This window comes from Vollenhovia emeryi, unplaced genomic scaffold (assembly GCF_000949405.1).
Source record: "Vollenhovia emeryi isolate VEMERY1.0 unplaced genomic scaffold, V.emery_V1.0 DF939137.1, whole genome shotgun sequence".
Lineage (NCBI taxonomy): Eukaryota > Metazoa > Arthropoda > Insecta > Hymenoptera > Formicidae > Vollenhovia > Vollenhovia emeryi.
The window spans coordinates 2311478-2336133 of NW_011967229.1; the positions used below are offsets into that span (position 1 = coordinate 2311478).

The following is a 24656-nucleotide window of genomic DNA, read 5'->3' on the forward strand; positions in this document are numbered from 1 at the left end:
ACCTGTTACTCTAGAAAGAGACAAACATGAATTAAACTGAGATTAAGGTTAAGCGACGTTTGGTGGAACTTGGACCAAGTTCTAACATCGTGGACACAGATTTTAGGCCCGGTTTCACCAAACGTCGCTTAACCTTAATCTCAGTTTAATTCATGTTTGTCTCTTCCAAGAAATGTGTAGCCAAACAATTTGCAGCTTTTATGGAAGAGCTGCAAGTTGATTGGCTACACATTTCTCGAAACTAGAACTTGGACCAAGTTCTAGGATCGTAGACACAGGCCTTTACATAAACTCCATCTAGCAAACAATGCTCTTGTCAATTTTGTTAATCAGGAATGTTACAGGTTCGTTTGAGGGAGAAGTTCGAGGATCCCAGTATGCAGCTGGACTTTGTTAGCTGCCAGTTCGCTTTCCATTACAGCTTCGAGTCCCTGTCGCAGGCGGAGTGCATGCTTCGGAACGCTAGCGAGAGCCTCAAGCCGGGCGGCTACTTCATCGGAAGCATTCCAGACGCGTATGATTTAGTGTACGTTTCCCTTCCTGTTCCGCTTTCATATTCCTCCCTGATGGACCACGTGTTCGCATGCTCATGCTTCTCTTTGGCAATGCAGTTCCAGGTGGCAAAATTGCGACGGTAATAAATTCGGCAACAATGTGTACAACGTTGAATTTTTATGCGAGGATAAAACAAAGCCGCCGCTCTTTGGCGCAAAGTACAATTTTCACCTGGACGGCGTGGTCGACTGTCCGGAATTCCTGGTGTATCTGCCGACTCTGTGCAAGTTGGCTCTAAAGTACGGCCTCGAATTTGTGTCGTTCGAAAGGTAAGAGAAAAAGCACGACGATTTGAATTTGTTATCGTTCATGTTATTGACAAATAGCTTGTAAAAGCTATATATATAAGTGTGTGTACATTTAAATGTAAGTAGATATTAGTTTTTAAAACGTATTATTTCTCCAATATAAGTCATTGCCTGAAAAGAGCCAATCTCTTTTTATTCAGATTCGAAGATTTCTTCGAGCGTTTCAAAGACGAGGGTAGATCTCTTCTAGGAAATATGCAGGCACTAGAGACTTATCCACCGTATCACGAGTCACCTCTACTTGGCGACTCCGAGCGGGACTATCAGCATGCCGTTGAGTATATGCAGAATCTACCCGCGAATCACCGTAAGATCGGTACTCTCTCGCAGGCAGAATGGGAGGTTACTTGTGAGTAGGAAGTCCAAAGATAAGGGAGATCGATTAGTGAAAAATGAAATAAAAATTCCCGAACGAGTCCAATTTCCCCAATGAATCTTTTTACAGCACTGTACGCGGTGTTTTCGTTTCGGAAAATGAAGACCATCTGGAACAGCGAGGGAAAACCGGAGTACGTTAAGTTATAAAGTTTCGTAAGATAAAGGAAAACTGCGAAAGCTGAAGCAAGGGGCGATTTTTTATTGACACTACTGATTTTACATTGTACAGATGATTTTATTTGTACTGTATCTAGCTTACGATAGAATTATCCGTGTGATACTAATAGAGCCATCGCTGCGTTTTAGAGACAATCATGTAAAAATATCACCAAAAAAAAGTACTAAAAGTTTACTTATTGGAAAATGACAATTTTTTTTTATTTTACTTTTTAACAGGAACATTTTTGGTATTGCACGAATGATTTACATCTCAGGAAATATAATATCCTGTTGTAATGTTAATTTCCTGAGTGAGTCGTCTTTAACCCTTCAGTCGTCGTGCTACTTTTTTTTGTTAACACGATACATGGGATCATGAGACTTGAAAAGGTTAATTTATATAACTTTTACATCGAGAGCTTGATTTTTCTATTTATTCAATAAAGTTTTCACGTGGAGTTCAGAATCTAATCCGGTAGAGATAAGAAAATGTGTTATTTCGGAAATAATATATTACTTTTAAATATCCCGTGCGACAACTGGAGGTTTAAATAATCAACTCGCAATAAGGAAAATGTGTCATATTCCTAATTAAGAATTATATATATGATTTAAATTATATAATATCAAGTATATATAATTCTTAATTACATATAACGGTGTGTATAATTAAAACTTAGAATATTATATTTAATTAATATAATTGTAATGTTATAATTATATTGATTATAAAATTTATATAATTATAATATTATAATTGTATATGTTTAGGTAGGATGAGTAAAATTAGATGTAATTATTGCTACAATTATATATATATATATATTTACATATAGGTTTAGTAAAATTATGTACAATTATTGCTATAAATTATCACATTCAAGACGACATTATTTAAAAACGGCATTCGTTTAATTCGCAATTGTCCGAAATGCGCTGCGACAACCACTCTTTAGATTCGCATATTACATAAAAAAAAGTCAACGCGATTTCCCTTCGCCCTTCGAAAGTTATTTGTAAATTACAAAGAGCCGTGACAGGATGTTAGTGTCTAAATATTTTATTCAAAATTTATTGCGAAAAAGCATCACAGCCAGGGTTTGAACATATTCCTTCAAATTTGCGTTTATCACGTTTGGGCGACACGAATTTTATTAATTTGTTGTAAAAGTTACAATTCATAGCAGCCGAGCGTACAATCGAGTACAACTTCACGGAGTCGATCCGACGTAAAGTTGAATCAAACGAAATAGCTGGGCTCGCGACAGCTTACTCTCCAAATCGGCAACGAGACCGCGCGAGTACCGAGTATTTTCAAAATTGCCGCGTTCCCTGCACTCCCCATGAGCCTTCGCCATCGATCAAGACCCAACACTTCCGTTTATTTCCAACGATATCGCAATCTACTCCGGAAATCCCTTGGGGGATTAACCCTCTTCGCAAGTGAAATTCCTGTTCCTGGAGGAGCTATTTTTCCCCCGATCGTCGCGAGAGGAAGAGCTTTCCCGCCGTGAAGAAAAACGAAGGAAAAAGAAAGGGAGAGAATCTGTCGAGGAATGAATCTATCAACGCGATCGGGATCGATACAATACGCGTCTTCGCCCCCTCGCTTTGGACAATCGTCCCGTGCGCGGATCCTCTCGTGGCGGCGAAATAAAATCGTCCTCGCGCATCGAGTATTGAACTCGCCCGCGGGACCGTACCGGTTCCGATCGACCTCGCGGTGAATGACTCCCTCGGATCGGATCGGCCCGCCACGATCGCGTCTGGCCGGAGGGGGCGGGGCGAGCGTGCGCGTGCGCGGTGCGGCGTTTGCGGCACTTAGACTGGCGTCGCGACGCGCGCAGGCAGTCGTTCGCCGGACGTTGGACGGTGCGGTCGCCCGACGGCCGGTGGAAGTTGCCGTCTTTCTTTCTCATTTTCCTTCTCTTCCCCATCTCCCTCTCTCTCCGGCTCTCGGTCCTCGGCCTGTCCCCGTCTTTCTCACGCGGTCCACAAACCTGCTACGACGAGACGGCGTGCAGAGTGCAGACGCGAACGAAGGCGCGCACTCGTCGGGGCCGTGTGTGCGTGTGCGTGCATACGTGCCCAGCCATCCGCTCGGCTCGGCTCGGCGGCTCGCCTCACTCTGTCGGCGGCGCAGCTGAAGCTCGCGCCGCAGTTGCTTCAGTTCCTCGCTCAGGCCGCGCCGTACAGGTTCCGTGTGTGTAACGGGGGAAATGGAGCTCGAGCAGGCGGCGACGCAGGTGAACGCGGACCCGGTAAGTGTCCACGTATCGCGTCCGCGGGCGGCGCCGCGGCCGCGTAGGCGCGCGTCCACGCGAGACGCGGCCGTGCGGGCGCTCTCGCCTCTTGGCCGCCGCGCCGATCGTGCCGCGACGCGAAAATTTTCTAAGTCCCACAAAATGGCGTCTGCGGCTAAGTTCTGCCGTGGCGAACGGGCGAACCCGGGGCGCGCGAGAGAGCGCTGGCCCCCCCGGGCCCTTAGAACTCCGTCGGCGGCCGCACCCGCGGCCGTGTCCCCGTCTCCTCCTCCGTCTTCGTTGGCGCTCAACCCGATGCTCGTCTGTTTCAGGAGAGGAAGACCAAGGAGAGCGGCGGCGGCGACGGCGGCGGCGGCGGCGTCTCCGGGAATCACAGCGGTGAGTTCTCTCTCTCTCTTTCTCTCTCACACTCTCTCTCTCTTTCTCTCTCCCCCCTCCTCTCTCTCTCTCTCTCTCACTCTCTCATTCGGCTCGCGCGCGCGAGCATTCGCCGATCGCGGGAACGTGGTTGAATGAAAATCGCCCGCTGGACCCGCGTCGACCCGCGGGGAAGGGGGGGAATTCGAACACGTGTCTAGTCCTGTCCGGGGTGGAAGCGCCGGAAGTCGGGATCCCCGCGCGGATCGGTCGCCGTTATCCCTTCCGGAACTGGACGCGGGTTTCCCCGCGAGGTGCTAGGATTCCGAGTCGGCCTTTCCGGCGACCCGGCATTTTTTCCCGAGAACGCGCGCTCGCCCCAGGTGGCCAGGCCAGTGTGCAAATGCTAAAACTCGGCTGAACACAAAATGAGCGCGCGAGGGGGGGGCTTTAAAAGAGCGACGAGTTTCCGATCGTTGGTTCTTTTATTTGCGGCATTACTGGGCATTTGTTAGGCGTTAAGCCTTGCTGGGGCATTGTAAAGATAAAATAAGGTAAAATAAGATAAAACAAGATAAATCGGGTAAAATAAGATGATAAGATAAAGTAATGCCCGCCGGGCATTAGTGGGCATTGGTGTACGAGATTTTGGTCAGCGGTTTCCCCCTCGTTGTTTCGCTTATATTTGTGCATATCACATCTTTACGCAGAATGATTTTTCCCTCCGTATATAAATAAAATTCATAATACGTTTCTCACATGCTCCAATTCTGTACTTAATTCCCTAGATCATATCAATGGCATGTCTAATGGTTTCGATAAGAAAAGGGAACACAAATCGGAGCACAGGGACAAGGATAGGGAGCGATCTCACAAATCGGATCACAAAGACAAGAGCAGAGATAAGGAGAGGAATCATAAAAGTGAGCACAGGGACAAGCACAGACACAGCTCCAGTTCTGTTAAGGACAAGGAGAAGCACGATGGAAGCAATAGTAAAGATAAGGACAAGGATAAGAAGAGCTCGTCGTCTAGTAAGGATAAGGAGCACAAGAGCAGCAGTTCGTCCAGTAAGGACAAAGAAAAGGACAAGAGCAGAGACAAGGAGCATCATCACAAATCGAGCTCGAGCTCCAAAGACAAGGACAGGTAAAATACGAAGAAAGGTATCTCATAAAAAGATTAGATTAGCGCGAATCTCCTCTTCGTCTCCGAGAATTTTAGTACTGTCGCCAGTAGTGTCGAATAATGCTGAATAGCCGAAAGGTTAATTATAAATTGAGCGAAAAGTATTAAACCGATGCTCGATAACGATTTGCTTCTGCCAGGCATCACAGCAGTTCCAAGGACAAGGACAGTTCGGGCAAGGATAAAGACAAGGACTCGAAGAGCAAGGATAGACATAGACACAGCAGCTCCCTGAACTCTAGCTCGCGCGACAAGGACAAGGACCGTAGTAGCATCTCGAAGGATAAGGACGGGAAGAAGCACTCGTCGGAAAAGGACAAGGACAGACATTCCACTACTCACTCCTCGGGGGACAAGGAGAAGCATCGTTCGTCGGAGAAGGATAAGGACAAGCACAGAGAGAGCTCGTCCAGCGGCAAAGATAAGCACCGCCATGAAAAAGACAAGGATCGCCACCGTCACGATAAGGACAAATGTGAGCGGGACACTGTCCAAATATTATTTAAATTAAATCTCAATCGTCCGCGGTCGCGTCACTTTTTCTTGCCCCGTTCCAAACCGATGGGCTTTGCATTTCTGTCGGCGTCCGACCTTTTGCACCGCGATCTCGGTGTTCTCTCTTTGCTACTGTAATCGTTCATTGCAATGCATAAAATTAAAAGTAAAATAAAATTGCAGCTAAGCATCGCGAGGAAAAGGAGAAGAAGGATAAGGAGGAGGTGAAGGTGAAGGAGGAGCCGAACGTGAAGGTGAATCACTCGATTAATGAGAGGTACCATTATCATATGGATATCAAGCCTGAGATAAAGGAGGTAAGGTTTCGTTTGCAATTACGTTGTTATACGCCGGGGAGTGAGGCGCGAGATACTGAAACGAGTCTTTCCTCAGGAACCTATGACGCAACCAGACTTGGACGACGACGACGACAGCGGTGGCGAGCGACCGCTCTATATCAAGGAAGACGATGACGATGAACCGATCAAGGAGGACGTTAGTATGAACTCGACCGATGGAAACGACACCCGACTGTCGGATCTCCACAATACGACCATAAAGACGGAGGAGGACTCCGAAGAGGACAAACCACTGGTAAATGTTGTTTCAGCTACAAATTGGACGAAAAGACGAACAAGATTATGTAAGTTAAAAAAATTAAACGTTGATGCAGACTTCGAGATCGAAGGTGTCGCCGAACGTGAAGAGAAAAATCGAGTCGGACGAGGACGAGAATGTTCCGCTGATGGCTCGCAAGAAATCCAAGAAGGCGACTAACCTGAAGACCAAGAAGAAGCGAAAACGCGACGACGATTCCGATGCCGAGCCTGAGGAAACGAGGGTAAAATAGGTTTCCTCTATATTATGGTTTTCCATAAGTTAATTTAGATCGTGGAATGACGTGTTTCATACTGCGTTGTTTTTTTTATATAGAAACCAAAGAAGAAAATTACAAAGGTGAAAGCGGAAGGCGACAGTCCAAGAAAGAAGAAGCAAGAGGAGCAGCAGGATGTTTGGAAATGGTATGTGGTACGCTCGAAATTTCCCGCGCGGGCGGTCACGTGACATCCTTAATCCTTTGGTCTGTTTTTTTTATAGCTGAACTAGCTGCACTAGTTGAGAGTTTATCTTTCTTCTTCTAATGCGGAGGGAAAAAGATAAACTCTGAACTAGTGCAGCCGGTTCGGCTACAAAGAACAGACCCTTTTACTTCGCCCACCTTTGCGTTTCCTGATTCGCTCTGCGTTCCATCCGCGTCCAATGGGTGGACTTGATTTCCAGGGGCAAAGGTGTCGCGATCTAAAGTTCCTGGTGAATCTCATCCTATTGGATATCGGAGCTGAACCGTCGCGCGGGGTGTGAATCTCCCGTAAGATCACACCCGGCGCATGTGCCTCCGTCGTCCAATAGGAGCGTTTATTTTCCACGAATGAGTTCTCTAGTTCTTAAAGTGTATCTTTTTTTTTTATTTTTATTTTCCTACGACGTCTCGCATCGCGCGAATCCTCGTCAATTGTTGAATGAGAGATGCGAGTGGCGGGCGGATGCGATGTGGAGCCTTGTTAGGAATGTAGTGCGCGGCTTGTCAACGAGATACGCCCCTTTACTCGATCTTGGCGGCAGCTACCATTGCGTAGTTTGTAAAACGAAAGAAGAGCTGGATATTTTAAGGTTATGTCTATAGTGACGCGCGCACGTGCGCACACGTTGGTGCGAATCAGAGAATTTCCACTTTTCTAATACATCTCGAGACACGACTTGTGCATCATTTAATATGATTTGTTAAAAATGTGTTTCTTTTCTGGTCTCTTCTTTATCTCTTCGTTTCGTTTAATTTAACGTATTTAACGCAATTAAATAATTAACATAATTTGAACTTTAGGTGGGAGGAAGAGAAGAAGAGCGACGGCACGAAGTGGCATTTTTTGGAACACAAGGGACCAGTATTTGCGCCTGCCTACGAACCCTTGCCTCCCACCGTAAAGTTTTATTACAACGGCAAGGAGATGAAGCTGAGCGAGGAGACGGAGGAGGTCGCGACCTTCTACGCGCGCATGCTCGACCATGACTACACGACCAAGACCGTGTTCAACAACAACTTCTTCCAAGACTGGCGGGAGGTGATGACCGAGTCGGAGCGCGCCAAGATCAACGATCTGTTCAAGTGCAACTTCAAGGAGATGCACGCGTACTTCGTGCAGAAGAGCGAGGAGCGCAAGGCCATGACAAAGGAGGAGAAGCAGAAGATCAAGGAGAAGAACGAGGAGATACAGAAGGAGTACGGCTTCTGCTCCATCGACGGCCATAAGGAGAAGATCGGTAATTTCAAGATCGAGCCGCCCGGCTTGTTTAGGGGCCGCGGCGAGCACCCCAAGATGGGCAAGCTGAAGAAGCGAGTGCTGCCGGAGGACGTGCTCATTAACTGCTCGAAGGACTCGAATATACCGAAACCACCGGCCGGCCACAAGTGGAAGGAGGTGCGGCACGATCCCAACGTCACATGGCTCGCGTCCTGGACGGAAAACATTCAGGGCCAGGTGAAGTACGTGATGCTGAATCCATCTAGCAAGCTCAAGGGCGAGAAGGACTGGCAGAAGTACGAGACGGCGCGGAAGCTGGCGCAGTCGATCGACAAGATCCGCGCCGAGTATCGGGAGGACTGGAAGAGCAAGGAGATGCGTATTAGGCAGCGGGCGGTCGCTCTGTATTTCATCGACAAGCTGGCGCTCAGGGCCGGTAACGAGAAGGACGAGGATCAGGCGGACACTGTTGGCTGCTGCTCGCTGCGAGTGGAGCATATCAAGCTGCACGAGGTTAGGGACGCCAAGGAATACGTCGTCGTGTTCGATTTCTTAGGTAACAATTGAGTTATTGCCATTGTGACACCATGCCTGATGTGTTTGTAATTAAGATAAAGTTGTGTCTTATCTCTCAATGTCATAATGTTACATGATTTTTATGGAATTAACCGCCCGCAGGTAAAGATTCCATTCGATATTACAACGAGGTGCCGGTGGAGAAGCGCGTCTTCAAGAATCTGCAGCTCTTCATGGAAAATAAGTCACCCGGGGACGATCTGTTCGATCGTCTCAACACCACTGTCATGAATAAGCATCTGAACGAGCTGATGGAGGGCCTCACCGCCAAAGTATTCAGAACTTACAACGCATCGTGGACGCTGCAACAGCAGCTCGACAAACTAACGGACCCGGATGAAACCGAGGCGGAGAAGATCCTCTCGTACAACCGAGCCAATCGCGCCGTCGCCATACTGTGTAACCATCAGCGTTCCGTGCCGAAAACGCACGCGAAATCCATGGAGAACCTGAAGGCGAAGATTGATACGAAGAAGGAGACGATAGCCGAATGCGAGCTGCAAGTTAAGGACGCTAAGCGGGACGCGAAACACGGCTCGGTGAAGGAAAAAGTGTATGTTACTTTCACAGTGTATTTGCGTCGAATAGCCAATATTATAAATTCATGACGAATAATTGAATTTAAATTAAGATTGTTTGCGAAGTAAGTTATTGATTAATCTAAATTTAGTTAATTATGAATTTTGCGCACATACGCAAGACGATTGTGTAGATGCAGTTTTAATTTAAATAATATTTAGACCAAGAAACCGTTCCACGAAACACGCATCTAACAAACTTATTTACAAATTCTTTGTATAATTTAGCGATTTGGCTTTTTGTATCGTGCGACTTGCACACACGTATTGATTGCGCCTGTCTTTGCAGAATGTATGAAAAGAAAAAGAAACAATTGGAAAGATTGAAGGACCAGTTGACGAAGCTGGAGGTCCAGGCGACCGACCGAGAAGAGAACAAGGAGATCGCGCTGAGTACCTCCAAGTTGAACTATCTCGATCCCAGAATTTCTGTCGCATGGCAAGTATATTTTTATTTAATTTCTTCCAATTTTACTATCAATTTTATTACTTAACATTGTTTACCTTTCAATTTCATATATTTGTTACTGTATCTCTTACGCTTTTTCTTAAAACATCAACACTTTATGCGTTACTTTCGTCTTCCACATCTGTATTAAATTTCTACGCTTCACCAGGTGTAAGAAGCACAACGTTCCGATCGAGAAGATTTATAACAAGACTCAGAGGGATAAATTTCGATGGGCAATAGACATGGCAGGCCCCGACTACGTATTTTAACCCCGCGGGTCACCATCGTCATTGTTGTCATCATCGTCACCGTCAACGCGTGTCGATCCATGAGTGGAGTATGTCTCCCGCTGACGATGTATCTAGTGAATTTTATGTTCTAACGACGAATCTTAAAGGAGAGGAGACTTAAAGTAAGGAAAAAAAAGAAGCGAGAATGTTAAAAGGGGAAAAAAGGAAAAAAAAAGAACAGTGTGGAAATAGTTAAACGGAAAAATTTTTTACATTTACGCGCGGTATAAATGTGAGAGTGTGGAAACATATTTTCTATAGAATGATTATACATCGCATGCGTATTAAATCATGATTGCGATCGGTATACATAAAGTGATGTTAATTTAAATATCGTACGTGGACTCAACGAGCTTGCCTCGGGTCGGTCGGTTGCCCCGCGTGCGCTTCTGCCACCGGTAAAATGCTTTCTATATGCCGCACCGCTGATTTGTTCGCCTCTACGTGCCAGTTCGTGCAAGGCACTCGAACATCGTGATAATCCGTAGAGGATGATTGACCGAGGGGAACCGTCGCAAATTGCGGGTGGCTTTCAAGTGAGAGCGGGAAGGTATTTTTTATTTCGTTTAGGTAGAAATTTATTCTGATTGGATGTGAAGTAGGGTAATTAGCAAACGAACTCGCGCAGACGGAAATGGGGAGGCCGTTTAAAATTTGCAACGGGTGCGGACGGAGTGCAGCGAATAATGTGAGAAACACGGGATAGTAGCGAGCGCAGACTTCGGCACGCGAGAAGTTAATAACCGCGCTATTGTATATATGTAGGACATATTCGTGCGAGTGAGACGCGATATATCGATATAAAGAACGAAGGGAGAGGAGGAACTCTAGGAGGAAAAAGAAAGGAAGGGAAGGAAACCAACTATTGAAACTGGCAGCTGAAGAATTTTATATTTCCCTTAAACGAGCATAACACGTATAACACATACACATACACACATACACTTGTTTCTCTCATAAATGTATAATAATGTCATTCATGGAGTATCACGTTTACATTTTGCAGCATCGTATCGAGGATATTATATGTATTCGTAGAGCGTATTCAATATTGTGCACTCCTTTTTTTATATATACATAAATGGAAAGAAAGCATACCCACCAGCAACTTTTTGCCGGATCGCGGTTTGCTCCCCTATCCCCTAGCCTACCCCTCCCCCCACCTAAGAAAAACTTGATAATATAAAGAAATACTGAAATATATATATATATATATATATATATTTAAGTGAATTACATCGCTTTTAGCGATTTATGTTTTATAAAACGATGTCTAGGCTATAAAAATAAACGAGAAAATGTACCCCTTAATTTCTTACCGTTATTTGCACTTCTCGCGCGGATCTTGCTCGGAACCGAGTGAAAGAGTTACTAGGCGCACATATACACGCATGTGTACGTATATATATATATATGCGCAAATACATATATAAATAAGATATAATTTATATATATATGAATTTAGATAAAAAATATATAAATTATATATTTATTTATATACATATATATACATATAAATTATGTGTATTTGTACGTATGTACACATATATATTTTACGCTCACTTGATAAGCATTAAAGCGTAGCATTAAGCCTCCCATCTTCACAGATCGAATCGCGAGACATTCTGGCGCATGTGCTTAATACGTAAGACGTATTTATATCTATCAATAAGAGAGAGATTAGTTTGTCGTGACACCCCGCTGCCTCCTCCCCTCCTTGCTTTCGTTCTCCGCGCATTTTTTTACACTGCGAAATCACGCGCGCGAGACTTGTCCTTTGTAAAAAAAAAAACTTGCGAAATCCAGGCGCCGGAGATTTACGAAAATCTGCGGAGGATCTGCGAGATTCTGTTCGATTAGGAAGAAAAAGAAATTGTTAGACGTGATTCTACACAATTGTATTTTATTGTGCGACGGCGTGTGTCTCGGTAGGAGGGTAAAGGTATCGTGTTGCCTGTAATTCGCGCGCTGTAACTAATTTTTAATCTTCGCTCCCTGCCCTTCAAATTCGGGTCCGCCTCGCGCCGTTGCGAGACCGGCCGTTTCGTAAAAGGAGAGGAAAGTCGTCGTTATTTCGTCGAACTTGTACATATGACAAGGCGTCGCTTGTTCTCGATCGGCCGAGGACGTAACACGTTTAAGCGTCCAACGCTTGGGGAAAGAGGAAAAAGGAGGAAACGCGAGTCGCGACTCTGCTGACTGTTCATCGGTCGAGACGCGATGAACCTATGTTACGTGCGCGCATCATATGCATAATTACTACTAATTAATTATAAGATACACACGTAGATAATATATACATACATATATACGTAAGAGGGTTCGCGAAGCGCTCCGGATTACATTCCGAGGCTGTTTTTGCATGTTCATTATCGAAAAGGAAAAACGTCGATGTTCTGTCATTTATTTTCTACTCGCGTAAATGAAAGAAAAATAATGTACTAACAGCGCTAGTCTAAGTGGAATTGATCCGGTTAATTCGACACGTGTTTTAGTGAAAACAATTTTGTTTCAAGAGGGTCGCGTCTGCAATGTCTCGAAATTAATATTACATTTTATATATTTGAGTGCATATTAAATATGTATATATTTTTTCTACAATGAAATTTTTTGTTTTTTAAGAAAAAAGACCCCCGTGGCTCTCTAAAGATTGCCGCTAAAGAATGCTGTTATTGAATTTACACTCTGGCGACGAGTTCTCGCGATATCCCGTGATGTGTTAGAACATTTTTCGCATTTAAATTCATGAAAATTTCTGATAAAGGTACCTTGAACTTCCTCGTGTTTCAGTTGACACTTTCTTTGGAGATTACAACAAAAAATTTTGGAATATTTCAGAATTCTAAAATAGTGATGTAGACTTTCTCAGCATTTTCTGAAAAGTGTTCCGAGTTTTTAACAAGTTGTAAAATTGTATAGAAATTGTGAGAAATTTTGAACTTCGTAGAATTCGGGAAAACTCCAAACAAGACTTTCGTTTCTAGGGCGAGATCTATTTCCAATTAAATTCAACGCTGTTAACATTATTTTCCCCCTCTCTCTCTCTCGTGCACATATCTCACGATACGTATGCTAAAAACGGAAAAGGTAGTAGAGGAGATCTCTCGTTTTGACCCTCCCGTTACGTTTACGCCGCGTGTTGCACTAATTTCTGTAGAAGTAGCGTTATTAGTTATCGCGCTAGACTAATAGACTGTTATTTATTACATAATAGGTGCATCATTGTTCACACTTACATACACATACACACGTACGTACGTACATATATACACACGCGACAGCAGGACGACGATATTATAATTATTGATAATTGCGAGGGGAAGAACCAGTTATATACACGCTCTAGCTAGATCATAGCCAAGATTGATTTTAGACTGGACTATACGAAGTATTGATAATATGATAATATGTATGTTTCCACGAGTAACAAAAAAAAGATTACACGATAGGCCGCTCGCAATCACTCGCAATACGAATAATAGCAATGTAAATGAATCGTGTGAAAGGAAAAGTGGGGGGGGGGGGAGAAAAGAAAAAAAAGAGGGGGAAGAATGCAATCGGCGAGCGCGGGCCTTTGTCGAGCACTGCTAAGATTTTTAACTTTTACATGGGAACTCTAGTAAGAGTGCAATTGATATCTAGTACAATTTTCTGAATCCGCGAGGCCGGCGGGAAATACATGTGTATGTTTCAGTGATTATCTCACTTTTCGATATATATTATTATTATTGGAATAATAAAAGACTAGTGCCGGATCGACGCAGCCGAACTTATTATTGTACATCCAGTCTTCGTGCGCAAGGCGCTCCCTCTCCGTCGTACCTTCGCAAGGGAAGAAAAAGAGAAAAAGACAATTATCAACGTACGTGTCTCTGACTTTGCTGATTTATTATTATAAACGACAAGGTACAATAATGCATTATAGTACTATTACATTACTGCTCAGTTAGTTAGAGACGATAGAAATAAATTATGTGTATATAGATAAAATTTATATATAAATGATTTTATTTATATATAAATTGTACATACATACATATATAATTTAATCTCCAAGTAGAGTGTAAATCCGTAATAAATATTAAATTGTGTAAAAACTTAAAAACGAACGTAAGTGTCCTAGACATTGTGCAGTAAAGTCCTACGATGCGCGGAGGAAGCCGCGTCCCTTGTTCGCGAACACGCGTCGATGGCCAAATGAATTTGGTGTTAACGATATCGTAGAATTGGCAGAGAATTAGACCTACGTCTTCGGATTTTGTGGCGATATCAAAATCTTTTCGTTTGATAAACACCAGACGAGCGTACCGGTAACTTGTTGCAGTTTGTGAATCGCTCGAGTTCTAAATCGCAAATTAATGGGAGACCGAATCGAGGATTCAGTCTACCGAGAAAGGAATTGCAACGAATTTCTCGATTCTCAAGTAAAATAACATTCCACGCGCAAGGAACCGTCTTAGCCATCTTCTGCATCATCCCACGTTTCATTAACAAACAAACGAAGCGTTGTCTCACGCTGCTTACTACACGACGTGAAATAAACGAGAACTGGCGGTTACAGAACGATCCTCCCGATACATACTGCACGTAGCACACGAACGCTTCCGTTTAGCGTATATAAAATATATATAAACTCTCGAAAAAAAAATTCAATTCCTTCTCCTCCGTTTTCTAAAGTTTTTTGGTTATTGCGTCACAGCAGAGTAAATACCAAAGAAAAGGTAATATTCCTACGTTGAAATAGGTAGACTAGACTATGCTAAATCACGATTTCACTCCCCGTCGCGTAACGCGCCTCGCTACACGGCGGGGTTGAAATCCCCGTCGGGATTTGGGACAGAGTTGCTACTTACAAAAGCGGGATTTGTTCTTATAAACGCGTGGTAAACGTGTAATCGCTACCCTATTTTCTCCTAAAGTACGTATTAGTCTTTCACGATTAATCCGTTCTCCCGCCGAGACCGCGAGAGACGTCACCCTCGACCCGATTACGGGCGAATAGCAAAAAAAAAATCGTTATAAATAATCTCGCGTACAAAAGATAAACTCCCCTCCTCTCGAATGCGCACTCCTAATTTCCTCAGTCTAACGCCACTAATCCTATCGCGACTACACGTACGAGAGTTAATGGCTGTCTTTCAATGTGCGATTTTAACAAATCGGATCTTGTTTCTCTTTTTTTCCTTGTCATTAACAACTAACGTAACATTCTTGCGCGCTCTGTCGAGATTGTTCCGCGGCAGAGTCGCTGCACAAGTCGCGTGCGTGCCGTACAGTGTCGGTGCGGCTCGAAAGTAACGTAATCAATCGAAAAGAGCAAAGCGATCGCGTGTACGACAATTTTTTTGAATAAATAGAATGAATAAATACTTGTTTCTTTTTCACTCTAATGACTAGCGTGTCAATTACATAAAGCGCGCGTCCGATAATTCGCATTTGGATGAATCCTAAGTGCGAATGCTCGGCGAAGGCGTCTTTTCATCTTTTAGCCTCCTCAAGATATATCGTCAATGAAACTCCTCGACGTACGCTTCGCCTCTCGCATCGCGCTTTTCCCTCGCGGAAGGTATCTTTTTGTCTCATCTTCCTTCTTGATCTTGTTACGACCGACAAGACCGTTACAGCACACACAACGTCGTTCTCTGAAAATTTCTCGTCCCCAAGGTGGGAGAGAAAAACGGGAGGAAGGCGACGTAATTGACCTCCGGCCTCACTCGGGATCGGTTTCCGCTTCGCCGATCGGCAATATCGCAACGGGACCAGCGGCTGCTAGCTTGGCTTTGTACGCCTCCGGTTCGAACCAGCGAATCGGTGCCTATGAAGAGAGAGAGATATATATATTAGTGCCCTGGCCCGGCGATATAAGTAAGGAAGCAGTAATCCCTTTACCTTACCTTGTTATAAGCAGCATGCTTCGATTCGGTTGGAAAGCCGAGTGTTAAATTGCTCACACGAGGACACATGCAGGCGGAAATCGTTAAGTCTATAACACATTTGCAAGCATACTTTACACGAGGCCTTCCCACTCTGATGATAGACACGGGTGTAGTGAAAATATCGTGTATTCTGAAATGTTAGTAAACGTTGGCACGTGCCACCTTTCTTTCTCGCCGCTCGAGTTACAGACCTTGCGAGCCATGCGTGCAAGCAAGTGCGCCAGGTATGTCGCAAAAGCGTCGTGTAAACTGCCGCTTGCCCTGTTTACGAAGAATGCGCGAGTGAGCAAGACTCGGCGGATTTTGCAATACTCATTTATTAATACAGCGTGTGAGTCTTATTGCACAACACTAGTTTCATTAGGCTAATCGTATCAGCCTCTTTGTGTAGAAGATGAAATGAAACAATCTCATCTTGACAGAAACATAACAGATTTCTTATAGGAGAGAAACAAAAATATAAAAAATAATAAAGTTCTTTACAATAATATGAACAAGTAATGTAGTAATATAATAAGAAAAAACAGCTTACAAACATCGTAGGGTATCTCTAAACGTGAAACGTAGGAACATAGACTTTGGATTTTCGGTACAAACGTCGTATAAAACTTTGTACGCAATAAATACTGGATATACCATGAATGTTTCACGCAACAAGTCAATCTTGCTAGGACTGGTTCTTCGAGCCGAGCACAAAATGTTTTTGAATTGCACCTCGTGACTTTGGCAATTCGTACAGCCATTCAGACAATTAGTTGCGCGAGCTTAATGCGCAGTCTTTTTCAAATTAACCGTAAATGAGTAAACAATATTTAAAAAAATAATATACGCGAATCACATCAGGAAACTCACTTACGATCTCTTTGGTCTTTGAGTCTCCCCTATTATTGCAAGAGATCTAATCTCTAATTATGTCACGCATGTCGTGAGGGGGTTCTAAAGCGACTTTTAATATACGAGATAATATTGAGATTCACAAGTTCATGATAATCTTCATCAGATTCTCTCTTTGGTTAATTGTTACGCACAGTTCGGTCTCGTTCTGTCTCCTTCGTAGAGAGAGAGAGTCTTCTCTTCTCGAAGGAGAATACGGAGACCCGATTGTGACCGAGCAGATCTCTTATCCGTCCGAATGCATGCGATTAAGGAATACAGCGACAATTCACACTCGCCACACACCGCGTTTTCGGAAACGCAGACTCCTCTCCCGGCGGGACGTTAGTGTATAATGTATTATGATGCGTGTTGTCACACAAGAGTATTAAATCGCGATGTTGCAGGGGAAAGTGACGCGGAAGGTTTTGCACGGTATATGATTGGCGTTCCTGTCGCATAGCGGTACCTTACGAACTATATTGGGACATTCCTTCTGTATGCGCGCCCAATCGGCGGGGGGCCGCTTCGCGTACGGGCCCGACGCGCACAGCAGCAGAAACTCGTACGTAAGTTCTCTCGCTTCTGGAACTGAGCGAACAGAACGGGCGGAATTACAAGGTGTATCGATTAAAATTGGTTTTATTATGACTGGTCGTGTTAAAACCGATTGGGCCAGATTTTATTTCGACCCACTCAGAATGTAAATTGTGAATGAAAACGGGATTGCTAGACGGTGAACTATCCATTTACGATTATAAAGTTAAATATAATAATGTCACGGTGTGTTTTTTTATTCTAGTACCTTGTTGAGTCGAGCCTCGCTCTTCAGAGATCGGACGAGGCTTGTAAGTTTCTTCGCTCTCCGAGGACGTAGCGGCGCTCTCCACACTTAACTCTCGGCCTAGAGAGACAGGAGCGTTTACATTGTCCAACGGCGACAACGGCGTACGGGGATGATTGGGGGTGGACGTGGTAGTTACAGCGAAGTTGGGCTCGTCCTCGTAATTGAAGTACTCTATCCCGCTGGTGAAGTTCTCAGAGTCACCCAAGAAGTGTTCGTCCAGTACCAGTTTTGCTGTCTGCGCGCCATCCAGTTCACAGCAATTGTACACGAGCAGAAGCAGAATACGCAAAATGAATAGAATGGTATTAGGTGCGCCGATTGCCACAAGTCAAATCTTTAATTTAGTTTATCAACATCTAAACTCAAGTAGACTAACGCCCGATGAACGGAAGATAAATGCCTGAGCTCGAGCTTAATAAAAATTATAGATAAAGCGATGATACAATTAGATATAAGATAGATATAACGAGTTCATCATTACCCTGACGAGGTCGAGATTGCAGCCCGTAATTTTGAGGGACTGGTTACCGACGGTGACGGTGTACTTGTATTCGCCTATGCTGGCGTCGTTGGTGGAGAGACTGTGCAGGAGGGACGAACGTAGACGAAAGTTGTGCTGCTGATTCTGCTGCAGCCGATTGCTCTCGTCCGACGCGCTGCTGTTGAGCGAGGAGCTGGAGCCGCCCATCGCTCCCTTCTCGCCGCCGGGGCTCTGCTCCAGTCTCACTGGCGATGCATTTCGTTGTATCGTATCTTTGATTAAATCCTTCGCATAGCTGAGAGAAAGGAGGCGAGAGTTAAAAGAAGCTGTTGACGAACGTTGGCTCGGTAAGTGTGCCGTTATTAAGTTAGCTCTTGGGTACAGGACATATTTATTGTATGTTCTATACCCAAGTTCTACACCTATTTACTTATTAAACATCTACTTTATGATAAATATATTATTTAGACATACTGAATCTTGTCCTCGGACGTTCCCGTGATTTGGACAAGTCGTTCTTTAGCTCCAGGGTTTACTACAAACCAAGATACATGGTATCAGCGGTGCAGTCTTGCCGACATTGATATCCGTTGAGAAAAAGATCATGTGGTAGTTGTCGTTAACATCTTTTAACACGAGTCCAATGGCGCAGTTAATATGTTAAACGAGGTGTGATATTAAAAACTGTTAAGATATCGCCAAAGCAAGGTAAGTGCGATAATACAACGTATATTAAAACAAAACCTCAAGTATATCACATCTGAGTGTAAAACGGAAGGCCGTTTCGCACGTTGTGCGATATTAACGAAAATGTCGAGGTATTAATGAAATGCTAAACCTCCCTATCTTCCACGTGGGACCCGCGATATACAATCAACCTGGCGTTAATAAACCGGTGATACAACATAATATCTTTACTCTTAAAGCTGTGAACGCAACGCGCAACATTCGTATACTTCACTCACCGGGCTGTTAAATTCCACAACGATTAATATAAATTGCATATATTATGTACTTGGTCGGTCGAGAGAAAAACTAGACTATTTCGTCTCATCTGTACGATTTTAACAGAGAAAAAAAGGAATAAAGGAAATGAATTTGTCGATCGATTTAATCGTTGCAAAGTGTAACGTGATTTCTGCGTCATCACGTGAAAGAAAGCTGACGTGCTTTGCATTTTTCGATTAGTAGATCACGTTGCAAAACTAAAACACTAAAACTCAATAGTGGCTGGATCACGCTGGTTAGATTACAGCTTTGTCATGCAAACTAAGATTGACCCGATGAAAGGTATTGGCTGCGGTTCTTTTTATCACAGATACGAATACTTCTTCTCACACACGTATGACATTTTAACAACAGTAATCAATACAAGTCTGCCGCGTCAAACTCAATGCTCAGTAATGTAAGAGAGGATTAGGCGGGTGTGGGTTTGTAGGACAAGAGAGAGCCTTGTTCGACCGATTAATATTATTTCTTGCGATGCAATGAGCACAAAATGCTATGACAAGCCATTGGCGGATCATTCATTTGCTTCTTTACCTCGCTGGAAGGAGATGATCGTCTGGCTGAGCTCTTCTATCATGTGAACCCGCCGCCCTTTTATTCCCATCACTGTATTTTCATGCAAATCATTTAACAACAGAACGGCCAACATAATCGGGGAAATCATTAAAAGTCTTATACAACCGATTAGTTTTCACTTTTACGTAAAAATCATTACGTAAAGATCATTGCCTTCATCTGACGGACAATCCCTATCCGATCGCAGCGCGACATTACTAAAAATACTGCAAATAACGTAATGAAAATATTTGCCAAAAATGCACGGGCCGCATTTCGATCCGTAAGACTCGAACTATTTTTTCTTCTTTCGTTTAATTCGAATAGAAATTCGTACAACGAGAATGAGAACGGTTAAAAGATTTACCTTTTCCCGAGTCGCTGTTGCGAATGACGACCTCGTCTTTGCAATAATTTTTCCCCGGTATGCGCGTAGGCTTCGCGAACTTTCCGCTATTCTTGATCACTTCCCCGGGCCCCAGGATCGGTGCCGAGGTGGGCGAGGTCAATAACGGGGACGACAAGGAGTTTGTAGGTGTATCAGGTACCGCCTCGGTCAGCTAGGGAAAAGGAACGAAAGTATTTTTATCTAATGCCAGGTAAAGAAAAGTCAACTGCTGTTAATCTTTCGGGGATGACGAGAGTTCAATGACAACTCGTCGTTGGAAAGTACTTCTGCAGCGCGAAAGACGAGTTAACTCACGTCACGATATATTTTTCAGCTAAATTGTTAATTTATTTATCGACGAACAATCCGTCTCTGATTTTACTACTGTTAGATACGACGCGAGTTAAGACATTGCGCATTTACTGCGAGTCAACTCGTCTCTGGAAGCTTGCAATGGCATGCACAGGATGCGCTTTCAATAGATGAACTTTCCGGTTCTGAACTGATGAAGGATTGTTTGAAAATATTTCGAGATCACAGGGTTGTGTCCACGACGCTAAAACTCGGTCCAAGTTCTAGCATTGTGGACACAGGCCTTAAGAAAGCTATTTAGATGATGTCCAAAAATTTCAACTGGAAGCTCCTACTTTCACCAAGTATCGCTCTTGTGTCTGGTTTCCTGGTGCTGGCACGCTTCAATTGTAATTTCGAAAAGTTACAGGAATGTGAAAGAAAGTACGAGCGGGACTGCGGTTTTGCCTACATTGTCTAGATGCGACAACTTCTGCATGTAGTACACGTCCATCGAATCGGTGTGACGCCACTGTTTCGCACGCAGCTCGATGAGTTCCAGCAGATGAACCCTGGTCGTCAGATCTAATCTGTCGTCCTGGCTCCCATTTCTGATCGCCACAAAGGCCCGGTCCAGCTGATCTGAAGTGAGAAAGCAAATTACTCGCCGGTATTTAAACGCACGTGCAACAAAGCCTAAACTCGGGACAGAACTTCGTCCGAACTACCGGCCCACGAGATTACGTTTCACCACGACGGACGACCTACCTTTGTAAATAGCTTCTAACTGGTTGGCATAGAGTTTCAGGTGACTACACATAGAGATCACATTCATTTGCAGCGTTCGGTCATGGAAGCCATTGGTCAGTTGCATTGCAACATTGTCGATTAAGGACACTATATCCTCTACTGAAAAGTCAGAAGAAGCAAGGAGTTCACAAAGAGTAAATGTCATCGATTTCATTCGGGAGAGAACAGACTCGTACACTCGTGACAATTCACGGGAGGACCGTCGCCGCGGGAGACAGCGGGTTTCGCCGAAGTGAGAATAAATGCGAAAATATTTACCAGTCGTGATCCGCCCATCGACGGTCGAGTTGCGCTGGTTAAGCTTAAGCGGCCGTGGTTTTTCGAGCTTCTTTACGGTCCTGGCCCTGTTCAATTGTGCGGTAGCCATTGTGATCCTGCAACAAACACATTATCATTGTTGTATAAAAGGAAACTTGAAAGCCCAATACTCACGTCGACATTTAAAATTATACTTTTACTTAAATTGCCTGCCAAGATCAATAAGTATACATTTTTTTTTAAATCGCTTAAACCATTCTTTGATCTGTGTATCACTTCATCGCCATATACTTTACGAATAATGTGGATGGCTTCCAAACACAAATGGCCAAGTTTTTGGGCAAAATTTAATGCACACTCTTTGTTCGATGCGCTCAATCATCGTGAAATGCGACGCGTACAAAATTCAATGTTTACTAAACAGCGTACTGTTGTTGACTGCAAAAATTCGAAGGACCGTGCTGCTTGCCAGGGGCACTCATAAAGGTCCCCCCCCCTAAATAATGAATAGCTATTTTTAACAATAGCACACCCAGGTACAAGGGACAGAGCGCAAGGTCGGATATTTTCCAGACAGACCTCGTATGTTTAAGAATCCTGCTAACTGAACGTACTTATTAATATCACCAAGTTTTTTTCTCAGAGTAGTAAAAATATTGTACTCGACACTAGTGTCAATCGTTTAGAAGCGCTAATATTGTAAGGAGAAAGTATCGTGGACTGAATGAAAGTTTCGAGGAGGCCAAGGTTCCCCGTCACCGCCACCGCCTTCCAACTCATTTCTCCCGCACGGCGCAATTATTGAGCAACGCGAGGACACGCTGCAATCGTTCCAAATCGGATTCCACCGTAAGATAGAGGTCCTCCGAAAGCGCGCGAGAGCCGCCGGCGAGTCGTCGCGCGGCGACGGAAATAATTTAATTTGCGGCGCGCCCGCGCCCGTGACGGCTCCCCCGGCGAAGCGCGTAGCAAAACAGAGAGCCGGCGTGAGGGAAGCGGTGGTGGAATCCCGGACTCCTTGCCCTTGCCGCCCTCGTCCTCCAAAAATACACCTCGTCCGTGCGACGCGCACGTGCGTCGCGCTAATCGGGCGACGAAGATCGTTGAGCGAGATCTTTCTTTCTCTCTCTCTCTTTCTCCATCAGAAAATAACACATTCATGTGTGTGCAATTGCGGGAAGAAACATTGTATGTGATCTCGGGTCTCGAGAACAGATTACGCGGTGTCTGCCGCGAATTTTGTTGAAAGATTGCGGCATTTGATATGGAATCTGGCGTTTCCGATGCCGTCAGAATACTGGACAGAAACACAGCAGTCTGCCGAGGCAGAGATCGAGTAGATTTTGTAGAGGCGAGTCCACACGTTGTGAGAAATAGGCTCCTAATATAGGATTGCGGAATTTCCGCTAAATTAATAGGCACCGCGTGTTGTCTCCACCGTGAATTCATCGCCCTCGGAGTGAAACCTGTTCAGTGAAAAATTCATCGTTAGATCGTGCGTGTAATCGTTGCGAAAAAAATATTTCTGAAATTGAACACTGAAGACCCGCAATCTCATATTAAGGACCACCCGGTCACGCGTTATTCATCGTTGCTAGATGCACGCGCTTGCCGCGCGCGTAGCAACCGTGAACGCTAGGCTACCTCTCGCCGAATCGTCCAGTTCAGTTGACCATATCTGGCAATTTTAACATTAAAGCATCGCGACGTTTCGACCATGGGTTTTGGTCCTTTTCAAGGGATCTGACAATGCAAAGAAAAATTTACAAGTTATTACATAGATACAATAAACAATCCGAGATAGTAAATTAACAGTCACCTGAGATAGTCAGGTACATAGACTCGCGTGTAATTTGGTGGTGTAGAAAGAATTATGATCTCATACTGAAAATGAGCGTGTTAGAAAGAGAGAAACGTACAGAGATTTCAGTTGACATTCACGATGCATGGACTCACATGCTGTAAAGTTATTTGTCCGAGTTTGCAACACAAGAACCTTGCTTGAGAGCCGACCGAGCATGACCGACTAAAATATTCAGCGGAGGGTACAATTAAAAAGAAGCGAAAGTCAAAGAACAAGTAAAAAAAATTAATAAACAGTGGTAACACGAATTAAGTTAGGTCGGTTATGCGGTCATAAATAGCGTTGAGATTTTCAGTGTCTTTTTGTAAATTAACTGTACGATTAGTCCTCTTTGTAAAAACCATTTCCGCAATCTCTCTCCTTCTAGTATTACTCTCAACGATCTAAAACGTGCGGGGACGATTCTATTTTATGTAAACAAGGCTCTTAAATTGTCATAAAGTTGTTCAAGATGCCACATTGTCCCACGATTTTTCAGGGTAAATTTTCAGAGAAAATTCCCCCCCCCCCGTGTACAAACGTTTTCCCACGCGAGAAAGAACTGTTTTCGCATCACGCCTTGAGGAAAGAGGGAGGGGAAAGAGAGTGAGGAAGGGACGGCCGACAAAACGCAAAACAGAATAGGGGTTGACACCGCTCGCATCGCCGAGGGGGAAAAAGGAAGAGGAGGAGAACGGAGAGACGGACAACAACATTGAAGCAGACGGGTCCGCGGCTGCCACTCTCCTGCACTCGGCGACGCGCAACACAACCTACGGTACCGCTCCGTGCCTCGGCGAGGCAGGAAGGCAGAAGCGCGGAGTGCAGACGGAGTGCAACTAGGATCTATTAGTATAACTGAGAAGCGGAGAAATTATTTCTGGCGTCTCGCGTGTGCGTGCGTGCGTGCGTGCGTGCGTGCGCGCGCGCGCGCGACACACGTACGCGGCGACGAATGCGCGGTTGCATCCGACGCGGCGACGGGGAAACCGTCCTGCGGAATTCCGGATATGGAAGTGTCCCGGACGGGAAAGCCGCTGCGGCGAGAGAAAGAGAGAGAGACACAAACAGAGACAAGAACGCGCGACGGAGACGGCGCGTTTCCGCCCCCGCGGGGGAACCACGCAGCCGCGAGTAGCGCGCTGGAACGTACCTTTCGCGAGATCCACCGTCCCGATCGGCCGTACGCAAACGGATCAACGACACGCAGATCGTCCGGTTGGGATCGCGAAGACGTGAGATCGTCGACGTGCGCCGCGAAGATATAGTCGAGTGTGTCCCCCGGAGAAACTGGCGGCCAGTGCCGCCAACGGCGTCGGCAACGGGGACGAGGGAGAAAGTCACTAGGCGCTCGCTTGACAGCTTTGCTCGCTTTGCTCCACTTCGCTCGCAATTTTTCGGCGCGCTTTGAACCGCGAGTCAAGCTAACGAGACGGAATATAATGATTGTCGCGCGAACCGACAGAG

The 24656-nt window shown here is 44.7% G+C and overlaps 3 protein-coding genes across 5 annotated transcripts in view; 2 read left to right on the plus strand and 1 right to left on the minus strand.

The window, feature by feature from the left end:
• Positions 1-1605, plus strand: part of LOC105567496 (mRNA cap guanine-N7 methyltransferase) — a 6333-nt gene extending 4728 nt beyond the window's left edge. The window contains exons 5-8 of the mRNA XM_012022407.1: positions 345-526; positions 612-824; positions 1004-1212; positions 1309-1605. Coding sequence (XP_011877797.1) covers positions 345-526; positions 612-824; positions 1004-1212; positions 1309-1388 — 684 coding nt within the window. The 3' untranslated portion in view covers positions 1389-1605. The remainder of the gene's footprint in view (positions 1-344; positions 527-611; positions 825-1003; positions 1213-1308) is intronic.
• A 1649-nt stretch (positions 1606-3254) lies between these two features.
• Positions 3255-10940, plus strand: LOC105567498 (DNA topoisomerase 1). Of its 2 annotated transcripts, XM_012022408.1 has the most exons (12): positions 3255-3661; positions 3976-4042; positions 4810-5170; positions 5350-5684; positions 5888-6021; positions 6098-6298; positions 6378-6545; positions 6638-6726; positions 7587-8560; positions 8683-9133; positions 9448-9597; positions 9776-10940. In XM_012022408.1, the coding sequence occupies exons 1-12, from the start codon at positions 3620-3622 to the stop codon at positions 9876-9878; spliced, it is 3075 nt and encodes a 1024-aa protein (XP_011877798.1). In that variant the 5' UTR covers positions 3255-3619; the 3' UTR covers positions 9879-10940. The 2 variants fall into 2 exon arrangements, with proteins under 2 accessions (XP_011877798.1, XP_011877799.1); XM_012022409.1 differs by lacking the exons at positions 3255-3661; positions 3976-4042; positions 4810-5170; ... (3 more) ...; positions 6378-6545; positions 6638-6726 and adding an exon at positions 7239-7375.
• Positions 10941-13762: 2822 nt separating this feature from the next.
• LOC105567499 lies at positions 13763-24540 on the minus strand. Of its 2 annotated transcripts, none has more exons than XM_012022411.1 (11): positions 24343-24540; positions 21347-21462; positions 21047-21187; positions 20751-20920; positions 19967-20159; positions 19579-19650; positions 18511-18571; positions 18037-18331; positions 17514-17790; positions 17178-17299; positions 13763-15714 (listed from the first exon to the last, which is right to left on the minus strand). In XM_012022411.1, exons 2-11 carry the CDS (start codon positions 21453-21455, stop codon positions 15610-15612), a joined length of 1545 nt encoding a protein of 514 aa, XP_011877801.1. In that variant the 5' UTR covers positions 21456-21462; positions 24343-24540; the 3' UTR covers positions 13763-15609. The 2 variants fall into 2 exon arrangements, with proteins under 2 accessions (XP_011877801.1, XP_011877800.1); XM_012022410.1 differs by lacking the exon at positions 24343-24540 and adding an exon at positions 21521-21574.
• Between the last annotated feature and the right edge of the window lie 116 nt (positions 24541-24656).